The sequence below is a fragment of the Acinonyx jubatus genome, chromosome E1 (assembly GCF_027475565.1).
Source record: "Acinonyx jubatus isolate Ajub_Pintada_27869175 chromosome E1, VMU_Ajub_asm_v1.0, whole genome shotgun sequence".
Lineage (NCBI taxonomy): Eukaryota > Metazoa > Chordata > Mammalia > Carnivora > Felidae > Acinonyx > Acinonyx jubatus.
The window spans coordinates 39,909,638-39,919,662 of NC_069397.1; the positions used below are offsets into that span (position 1 = coordinate 39,909,638).

At 59.0% G+C, this 10,025-nt stretch overlaps 2 protein-coding genes across 3 annotated transcripts; one reads left to right on the top strand and one right to left on the bottom strand.

The window, feature by feature from the left end:
• Positions 1-333: 333 nt before the first annotated feature.
• Positions 334-7,865, bottom strand: KAT2A (lysine acetyltransferase 2A). Of its 2 annotated transcripts, none has more exons than XM_027049025.2 (18): positions 7,524-7,865; positions 7,261-7,384; positions 6,781-6,926; positions 6,585-6,674; positions 6,113-6,294; positions 5,826-6,017; positions 4,830-4,936; positions 4,515-4,625; positions 4,295-4,431; positions 4,000-4,208; positions 3,664-3,790; positions 2,684-2,794; positions 2,075-2,218; positions 1,697-1,811; positions 1,565-1,601; positions 1,422-1,485; positions 1,201-1,285; positions 334-1,066 (listed from the first exon to the last, which is right to left on the bottom strand). In XM_027049025.2, exons 1-18 carry the CDS (start codon positions 7,860-7,862, stop codon positions 873-875), a joined length of 2,514 nt encoding a protein of 837 aa, XP_026904826.1. In that variant the 5' UTR covers positions 7,863-7,865; the 3' UTR covers positions 334-872. The 2 variants fall into 2 exon arrangements, with proteins under 2 accessions (XP_026904826.1, XP_053067434.1); XM_053211459.1 differs by having other exon boundaries at positions 4,818-4,936.
• A 1,317-nt stretch (positions 7,866-9,182) lies between these two features.
• HSPB9 (heat shock protein family B (small) member 9) lies at positions 9,183-9,671 on the top strand. Its single transcript, XM_053211461.1, has one exon. It carries the CDS (start codon positions 9,183-9,185, stop codon positions 9,669-9,671), a length of 489 nt encoding a protein of 162 aa, XP_053067436.1.
• The last annotated feature ends 354 nt before the right edge of the window (positions 9,672-10,025 follow it).

Here is a 10,025-nt window from a genome sequence, read left to right on the forward strand (position 1 = left end):
CACCCTTTCATTCCTCCCGGGTCCTGCCGGCCCCTCCTCCAAGAGTGGTCTCCACCCCACCCCCCACCCTTCTGAATCAGCTGTAACCATGTCCACCCAGGTGAAGGTGGCCCGGTGATTGGGACCGCTGCAGCACCCACACCTGGGCAGGAGTGGCAGTAGGGCTGTGGCCAGGCAGGTGCCATCGTCCCAGGGGCGTGGCACTAGGTATGAGGCTTGTTGGGGAGGGTGGCCCCAGGACAATCTGGGGTTTAATAGACTCCAGCTTGTAGGAGGTACCGGGAACAGGGTCAGACTGTTCAGGCTCTACCAAAGAAACAATCACACAGAGGGGAAAAAGAAAAAAAAAAAAAAAAAGCTTTATTGTTCCCTCTGAGGGATTAATGCCAGGAAATGAATGGTCCCCAGGTCCCCCACCCCTGGGGGACAGACAGAACTGTGCAGGGTGAGGCATGGCCACTCCAGTCCCAGTTGAACTTCCAAACCCTGAAGCCCCCTCCCACGAGCTAAAAGTGGCAGTCTCAGCCCTCAAGCAAACAGTGGGCCAGGTGAGGCCGAGGCCTCCAGGACTTCGTGGCTCTGCGGGGACAGGGCTGGGGGCCACCGGGGCCGGGCAGGGTTTATCCTATAGCCACCAGCCACTGTAGAGGGGCTGAACCCCAGATCCAGGAGATCCCTGCCCAAGGTCAGATACAACGGAGAGTGGGACAGAGCTGCAGGCTTGGGGCCTGAGGATCCAGAAAGGGCTGCAGGGCCCAGGGCTGGAGTGCTTTAAGCTGAGAGGAACCTGGGCGCCAGGGGCACCCCTCAGGATGGGATCAGAACCCAAGGTGGAGACATTCCAGGTCAAGGCTGCGGTCCAAAGCCAGAGGCTACTTGTCAATGAGGCCCCCCTCCTTGAGCTTGAAGTAGAAGAACTTCTCCAGGGCGCTGGCACAGCGGCAGTACTCGCTGTCCGGGGGGTTGTACTCGCGGCAGTTGGCAATGACCCGCTGCAGGTCAGCCACAAAGAGCTTCCGGGTGACATAGTAGCGGCTGCGCAGTCGCTCCGTCATGGTCTTCAGGTCTGGGGCAGCAGGAAGTAAAGGCATGCTTTTAAGAGGCTGAGGCGAGCGGGGCTGTGGGGTCCAGTGAAGGCAGGAGCAGGAGTAGATTTGGGGGCCAAAGAGGAAGGAAAGGGTCGGAATGGAGTGTCCTCACCAATAGGGAAGCGGATGACCTCATAGTAGTCAGGGGCCTCTGACTTCTTCACAGGCTCCATGAAGGGCCAGGCACTGGGGTGTGACTAGAGAGGAAAACTGAGCTGGAGCCAGGCCCACTGTGCCCCAAGCCCACCTCGTGACCGCCACCCACCCCAGAATGGATCATAAAGCCAGAGTCGCTGATGCAGGCACCCCCAGAAAGGAACCTGGTCTCCCCACCTTGATCTGGGCCAGCAAGTTTTTGAGGGTTGTGTAGAGCTGGTCTGGATCCTTCAGCTCCTTCCTGGGGTGAGAGACACCACGTCTGAGGCCCTTGGCCCTTCTGGCTCCCCCAACACCCTCTCCCTCCACACAGCACTCACCCTTTCTCCTTCCCCAACGGCTTCCAGCCTGTCTCTCCTGCAAAGTGGGGAGCGGGTGGGGAGAGCATCCCTAAGAATTCGACAACACACACCGAGCAGGGTGCCCCCTCCCCCAGCAAGACCCCTGCTCACGAATGCCGGGGACACTCTCCACAGGGATCTGCCTCACACCCTCCTTGAAGCAGCTGAGCCCGGGGTAGACCTTTCGGATCTGGGCTTGTTTGCGCTCAATCAGCTTCTTGATGATCTGAGGGAAGGCAGCGTCTTGAGGGGCCGACTCCAGTCCCAGCGGAAACCCTCCCAAGGGCCACAGTCAGAGGCCCGGCCGCTGAGTCCAGGCGCCTCGCCTCCTAACTTCCTTGGGAGGGAAAGCAAGAACCAAGATCCCGGCCCACCCCAGGCCTGGCTCACACACGCACATACCTGTGGTACACACCCACACATGCGTGCTCTCCCCCACATGCGCACGGCAAGCCCCAACGATGAGTGCACGCACATGTGCACACACACCTCCTTCTGCTTTTTGATGATGTGGGACAGCTCCGTGTAGGGGATCCGGGGATTCAGCTCACACTCCATCAATGTTGCACCCTCATAGTCCTTAATGTAGCCCAGGTAGCGGCTCTTGGGAACCTTGATGTCCTTGGAGAAGCCCTAGGGAGTGGACAGTTATGACCCAATCCGTCGACAAGGCTTTTCCAACTTGAATAGCTCTTCCCCCAGGAGCCTCTGAGGGGCGGTGCAGGCCTTGTCTGTTCTCCCGGATTCCTGGATCCCCTCCTGTGGTGGCTGGTACAATGCTCTGTGTTGTGTGGGTTCAATCACTCTGTCCCCAGAAAGGTTCCAGGTCAGCTGCCCCTCCCGACTCCCTGGCAATGTTTCCCTGGATGGGAAACATTCCTGCAGCCTGCCCTACTGCCCTCCAGGCCCTCACTCTTCACTGGGGCAGCAGCGCGGCGGGGGGAGGAGGGGCAGGAAGATGGGCGAGAAAGATCTCCTCGCAGGTGCTGGATGAAGCAAGGGACATGAAGGGACTCCCATTCCGTCCACAACAGGGGGCTGGACAGAATGACCCCTAGCCCCAGGCAGCAGGCAAGTGTGCAGGGAGGGGAGGGTCACCTGCTTTTTGAAGTAGCCAATGGCGTACTCGTCGGCATAGGTGAGGAAGTAGAGAATGTTGTGTTTGATGTGATACTCCTTCAAGTGGTTCATCAGGTGAGTCCCATAGCCCTGTGGGGGAGGCGAGCAGGGCTTACCAGGGGGGCCCCAGAGAGGAAGGAGCAGACTGGATAGGATATAGAGACAGCTAGGGGATCCTGGACATACAGGAGAAAAGGCAACTGGCAGAGGAAGGGGAGTTTGTGGGAGAATGTGAAGGAGACTTTCTGAGCATTTATTCTGGGCCAGGTGTGGTGCTTGGTACTTTACAGACCAACTCTCAAGTCAGTCCATGAGGTAAATATTATTACCTCCATTTTTATAAAAACAAAAACAAAAACAAAAAACTGAAACTCAACTATGTTAGGAAACGTGTCCAAGGTCAGACAGCCAGCCACGGTTAAGGCCAGGATGGAAATCCCAACCAGGAAGTTGCCGTCCACGTGTCACTGGTTCCCAGTTCCCAGGCATCAGAGTTGGGGGGAAAGGGGAAGAGGAATCACAAGAGCCCCACTCAGTGCAACATTTGAACCCTCAAGAGAGTGTCTTCCACACACGTCAAGGCCAGGGAGGCACCCTGCAGATCTGGGTTATGTAGAACAGGAGAACCAGGAACCCTACCAGTGGGTCTGTTGTGACAATTCCAGGACAGAACCCAGGACGATCACCCAGCCCAGGGCTAGTGTAAAAATTATTAACTCCCCAGTGTATGTGAACGTTCTTGTGAAGGAAATTCAGGTCCATTTAAAAGCATTACTGGTTTGGGGCCTCCATCTGTCAACAAGTGTCTTAATACGCAGTTATCAAAGGACAAATGCCACCTTGTGGGGCCCGGAAGAACTGCCTGGCCACTAGAAGAAGGGTTGGGATTATTGCTCTGACCCAGTCCAAACTGAGAAGCAGGTGGTCGGAAGGGGCTGGGGCCAGGAACACGCACTCACCTTGACTTGCTCATTTGAGGTGACAGCACAGAAGACAATCTCTGTGAAGCCCTGGGTGGGAAACATGCGGAAGCAGATCCCACCAATGACCCGCCCATCCTTGATCAAGGCCAGAGTCTTGTGCTTCCTAAGGGGAGAGGGGACAGGTCACTGCCCCTACCTGTTGTTCCCCAAATGCTCCCGGGATCCCCACAGCTTTGGAGGCGGGGCCACACTCAGTGCCGAGAGCGGAGGAACAAGTATTCCCACAGGTTGGAGGAAGAGGAGGGGGTGGGGGAACATAGGGGGGCCAAGGACAGGTGCCCAGGTGTGGTTGGGGCTCTTCTGGGGACGCACGGGTCAAAGACGAGGCGGGCGATGTACTCCTTGGGCATGCGCGGCAGCTGGTGGGAGAAGACATTCTGCAGCCCCACGAGCCACAGCAATACCCGCCGGTTGGCCTTGGGCGTCAGTGAGTTGCCGATGACATGGAACTCAATGATGCCGCGGCGCTCCTCTAGGCGGGCCGTCTCGTCCCGGGCTGCGTTGGCAGACAGCAGGCTCGTCTGGGCACCAGAGGAGGGCTGGTGAGCCGGGACCTCAGGCCGGTGAGGTCCCCTCCCCACACTGGTCAGCGAGCCGGGCTGCCCACCTCAGGCCCCAGCATGGCGGCAGGGTCAGTGATGGTGAGCATGACCTCGTTGACCAACTCCATGGGGATGTCGCCCATCACGCGGAGCCGCTTGGCATCCTCCAGGGTCAGGTTCTCTGGGAGCTTCCTCTTCTCACCTGCCGGGAAGGTTGGCAGGGTCTCCCATGGACAGCAAGAGGTTAGGGGAGGGGTGAATGAGGGTCAGGGGTCAAGTACCCACCTGGCATGGGCTCAGCCCCTCCGGAATCCAGACTCAAGGAGCTGTTGCTGCCCCCACCCATGGTGGGGCTGAAGATGGGGGCGCTGGGAACAACTGCCGCGCTGACCGTAGCTGAGGGTGAGCAAAATCAGGGGGAGCGGGGGGTGGTCAAAGGTGGCGATGGGTCCCACAAAGGGATCTGGGCCCTCTAAGCCCCAGACGCACCCTCCCGCATGTCCCCGCGGCTGCCATCCACAGTGTCTCCTCCCCGGCAGGAGGCCAAGCTCAGCCAGAAAGGCCAAGCCGAAAGCCTACAGAGCCTACCAGGGCGTGTACCTGGCCTGGGCACCAGCTGGGTCCCCTCTGAGGGCGGCATGGTGAAGCCCGACTCCCAGATCGGAGAGTTCGCCCCATAGATCTCCTCCTCCAGCATGGACAGGAATCTGTGGGGAGGGTACAGTCTGTCTCCCAACCCTGTCCTCCGACCCATACAGCAGCCTGGACCAGACGCCAGAACTGGAGGCAGGTCAAAGAAACCGTGTTCTCAGGGGGCTGGGAGCTGAAGAAGAGAAACAACCTTTGGCCTGGGGGCAGGGGGCAGCAGGGAGAGACACTCCCCTGCCTCTCTTGAGCCCCTAGTCAAAAGTAGCAGGACTGGACAATCCAGGACAGAGATCAGAGGCCCAGTCTGCCACGGGGTGTAGCACAGGGCGACCGGGTGTGTGAGCCGGCGCCATCCTGTGCTAGGTGGCCAGGCAGGGCACCGAGCCACCCTGCACCTCAGTATCAAAATGGGGGCTCAGAATCTACTCCCTCCTGTCACCTCATATTCCCACCTGGTGGCAGAGGGGGCACTGAAGGGCCTGGATTAGTCAGTAACGGCTTCTCAAGCTGAGCAGCTACGATCCTGGTTTCAAATGAGAGGAAAGTGTTGCAAAACAGAGGAAAACTTTACAGAAAGGTCTACAACAGGAGTGGAAATAGGTTTCACCTCGAGTGTAACCTCTGGTTTCTCGGCAGGCTGTGGTGGGAAGGGTTCTGAGGCTGTGTCCAGGCCCCGTGGGAAATGATTAGTCACATCTACCAGGGGCGTGGGCAGGGGTAATGTTAGCACTCGGGCAATGTACCTGCCATCCCCAGTCTAGTACACGCAAAGGCAAATGCCAGCAAGTTGCATCTGGGCCCCGGACAAGTCTGCCAGGTAGACACCCAGATCTCAGAAGGCTCATGGAGGGAAAGGAGGGACCATTCCAGGAAGCCTTCCTGGAAAAAAGGGGACAACAGGTGGATGTGAACTGGGGCAAAATCCGAGTAGGCCAGAATGAGCCTTACTTTGGGAAGTGGGTGAGGATGAGGGTCCTCTTCTCAGGCACCAGCTTGTCCTTTTCCACCCGGAATTTCTCTAGCAGCTGCCGCCGGGTCACAGTGAAGATGGAGCGGAGAAGGCTTCGCCCAAAGATGTGAGTGGTCTCGTAGCGGGGGAGGCTATCACAGCTCTGGGGCACGTGGCAGTAGCAGAGCCATCTGGAGCCAGTGGGGAGGTGGGAAGTGAGAATGGAGACGTTGAACCTAGGCTGGGCCTACAAGCCTCTCCTCATGCTGCCCTTGGCTGGGCCTACCTGGTATAATTGACCTTGTAGGTAGCCACGTCCTCAGCCTGAGACCGCTGCCGAAATTGGGCAGGCGTCTCAAGTTTCCAGTAGTTAAGGCAGAGCAGGAACATCTTTGAGAGCTCAAACATCGTCTGCCGCTCCCGAGGGGCGAGGTGACTAAACTTGTATTGCACAAAGTTCAGCACACCCTGAGAAGGGGCGGGCAGGGGACAGAACCAGGAAGGAGACGTGAGCAGCAAGCAGGGGCTTCTAATCCAAACACTGGTGCTTCCCGAGGGCAGGGTAAAGCTCTCCTCTCATTCTGGGGCTCCCGGTGAAGAAAAACCCTGGCCCACTCCCACCCCCATGTCCACCTGAAGCACAAAACATCCTCTCTTCTCTGAACTTCTCCCTTATTCTCAACTTGACAGGATGGGGAACACAGCCTCCTCAGTCCTCCAAGATGCCCCCAATTCTCTCACCACCTTCCTCATCCCACCTGTTCAATATTAGGCTTCTCAAACGGGGGACTGCCCAGGGAGCCCTCCACCACTGGCCGGGTCATCTGCAGGATGCATTTCCGCAGAAGCTGGAGGAAGAGGAAGAAGGAGGGGCAGAGGTCAGCAGAGCTCAGAGCTGCCGACTCCCTAGCCTTGTCTACCGTGCTCATCCACACTCACTTGGACAAAGCTCACCTTGAAGAGGTAGAAATACACCTGCTTAGTGTCTGTGTCCTCCTCCTTATGAACAGACATGAATAGGTTCTCCACGTCCACCACCATACCCAGTAGCCGGTTAATCTCCTCCTCTGACACATTCTCCAGGTGGGACACGTGGTCAGCTGCAAGGATAGGTGGTAGGGTTGGGAAGAATGGACAGATCACCAGAGCTTCCTGTCCCTCTTCACCACCAGGCAATTTACACCCTCGGTCCCTCCAACCAGCGTGACCAGCAATGAAACTGACTGCTCCTACATCAGTCCTTGGGTGGCCACTGTCTCTTCAGGGCTGGCAAATTTCCTTTCGCTTCCCTTGGGGGATACATGTTCCCAACTCAATCCTTCCTTAGGAGGTATTTTTGGTTCCACAAATGAAGCTCTGTGGCACTTAAATCATCCTGTCCAAGCAGCACCCAGCCTGACCCCGCCCTAGCTCCAAGGGCACTACCTGCCTTACCCAAGGGGTGCTCACAGCTGCGACATAGCTCGCTCAGGTTGGCAGCTGGCTGCTGTAGGTCCATGCGGGGTGCAGTGGGGGGCTTGGGGTTTTTCCAGCCATTACACTTGCAGGTTTCATTGGCCTGGAGGCAGAAGAATCAGTCAGTAACCCTGTAACCGGGAAGGGGGTGCAGATCCCCAGCCAGAGATTTGCCCCTATTCCCACCCGGGCCCTGGGATGCCCCAGGCCCCGCCCCCTCTCACCCCAGGCCCCGCCCCCACCTTGCAAGCCGAGAAGACCCCTAGCTTCTCAAGCTTCTTGGCGCGCGGCAGCCCCCGGACTTGCGCCTTCCTCTGGCTGGCGCGCTGCTGCTGGCTCAGGCCAGGTCGAGCCGGATCCCCTCCGCTCCCGGTCCCCCCACTTCCTACCCCGGGAGCCCCAGTCCCTGTGCTCCCGGCTGGGGCTGCAGCTGGGGCGGGGGCTGGTGCCGGAGTGGGAGCCGGAGTCGGGGCTGAAGCCGGGCTGGGGGCAGGAGTCGGAGTTGGGGCAGGGGCTGGAGACTGAAGGGGACGGGACTGCGTGGCCGGCGCCGGGGTTGAGGCCTGGGTAGGTTCCGCCATGGCCTCCCCCGCAGCGGAGCGGCGCGGCGCTCCCAGCCCTAGGGCCGCATGGGCAACCGGCGCACAGTGCGCAGGCGTCGCTGCGCCGGGGCATGACGGGAATTGTAGTCTTTCACTGCCGCTCCCTTTGCCTCCGGCTTCCAGACTTTTCTGTCTTGTTTCTTGGTCCCAGACAAGCGAGTGAAGCCTGAGCCATTACCCTAGATTGGCTCCTCCTCACTTCATTCTCTCTTGGAGGTTTCAGGGACAGTGGAGATTGCTGTTTTCTTGGGGACTTGGAGAAGCATCTGAGAAAACAGGCTTCAGTTGAGGGGAATTGTAGATTCTGCCCACGAGGGTGCAAGTGCAGCTCTGGGGCCTGGAGTTGTGATGGCTTCCTGGCACATCCCCTCCTGCCCCAACCCCGGCCCTGGCCTGCACTGCGGACACAGACTTGCCCCTATGATGGAGATTAAAACGCAGCAGTTACCTTTCTGAACCTGTGAAGTTGCAAGGGTGGTGTTGTCTTTGGGATACTTCCACTCTACTCTTTGGTGGACTTTTCTGTATATACGTGATACTTCAGCAATAAAGGATTATTATAAAATCACTGAGCGCCAGGGGTATGGCCATGATCACGAGGGATACTGAGACGGGGATGAGGTAGAAGTAAAGGAGGGCACATCCCAGTGTTTGTGAATGGCTCTCCCCGTAACCCCGTGGGCACCTCGAGGGCAGGGCCCACCTCTTCAATTTTGTCCCGGAACCCAGCCCTGAGCCTGCCACAGAAGGCCCAGGGTCTGATGAATGCAGGAAACCGGGAAGTCGCGTTCATCTCCCAAGCCCCATCTGTCATCACAGGATTTGTGCGCGGTCAGAAAAAGGGGTTTCGGAGAATGTAAGACCCCATGGTCACATCCCGTTGGCTCTGTCCCAGGGTACAATCCTTGTCCTCGGGACAGATTCTTGGAAGGGCAAGAGCGCAGCGGCTCAATCTCGTCTTCCGCCCGGTGCTTGCGAGCGCTCCAGGGTCCGGATCTCACGTCTGGCGTCGTTCAGCGTACGTAGGCGGGTCACAGCCCAGAGCCGTGGGGCCCTGTGACCGACGCGGGGAAGGGCCTGAGAGTGGGGCAGGAGTCAGGATGAAAGCAGCAGCGGTGCCCCATGGTGGCTGACCACCTGGCCTGTGGAAGCAGGATTCGCGTGGCTGACCCCAAACTGCTGAAGCGGGCCGGCCCGGGGTCACTGAGGGAGCCGGGCTGCGCGAGTGCCTCCCCGGACGTGCGCACCGCTGCCCGCGTGCCTCGCGCCACTGCCCTTGGATAGCAGTTGCTCACTCGGATGCAGCGGGTCGGTAGCGGTCTCCCCAGCAGGAGCCGGGTGGCATCCCCCTGTCCCAGCGCAGCCCTCGCTGAACAGAACCAGGTGGCCACGCTACCGGTACGGCTGCTCAGGGACGATTCGGCAGCTTCGCAGAACAACTTCCCCGTGGAGGATGGCTTCCAGATGAAGGTGGATACCTACGGCTTCACTCCCGACGAGCTGCTGGTGCAAGTGGACGGCCAATGTCTGATGGTGACGGGCAAGCGGCAACTGGAGGGCTGCAGCCCGGACGGGGCTGGCTACCGCGTAGCGCACAGGGTGCACCGGCAGATGCAACTACCACCGGACCTGGATCCAGCCGCCATGACCTGCAGCCTGACTCCCTCGGGCCAGCTGTGCGTCCGAGGCCAGTGCTGGGCGCTGCCTCCCCCTGAGGCCCAAACAGGGCCATCCCTGAGACTCCGGGGCCGTGGCTCTAATAAGGGTCAACCTAGCCTGACCCGATAAACAACCCTGGTGTGCAGCAGCAGTCTTGGCGTTCCGTGGTCTTTTCTTGGGGTCGGGGTCAGAGGTCGAGGCATAATGGAGGGAAAGAGGGCTCGGGGAGGCAGGAAAGGCACTTTAAGGTGGTAGTCCACCAAGAATCGGGCCTCTGTGGTCCTGGGAGAAGCTGGGGGCCCGCTCGGTGTGGCCCACTCAGCTTAGCTCACTGCCTGGAGCAGTAGCTCCAGCAGGGAGCAGTAGAGGTCCAGGAGGCTCCACAACCAGCAGAGGGCCCTGACAGACCAGGGACCAGATGGCTTGGACCTGGTGTGGTCTTGCCCTTCTAAACAACACAAGGTTTCAGAGGTCACCTGGGCG

Excerpts from the sequence above, each read along its gene's own strand:
- KAT2A (XM_053211459.1), bottom strand. The coding sequence starts at position 7,862 with ATGGCGGAACCTACCCAGGCCTCAACCCCGGCGCCGGCCACGCAGTCC. Across the intron at positions 6,295-6,584 it reads AGAAGCCTAATATTGAACAG|GGTGTGCTGAACTTTGTGCA; the intron begins GTGGGATGAGGA and ends GCCCCTTCTCAG. Across the intron at positions 6,018-6,112 it reads TACAAGGTCAATTATACCAG|ATGGCTCTGCTACTGCCACG; the intron begins GTAGGCCCAGCC and ends CACTGGCTCCAG.
- HSPB9 (XM_053211461.1), top strand. The coding sequence starts at position 9,183 with ATGCAGCGGGTCGGTAGCGGTCTCCCCAGCAGGAGCCGGGTGGCATCC.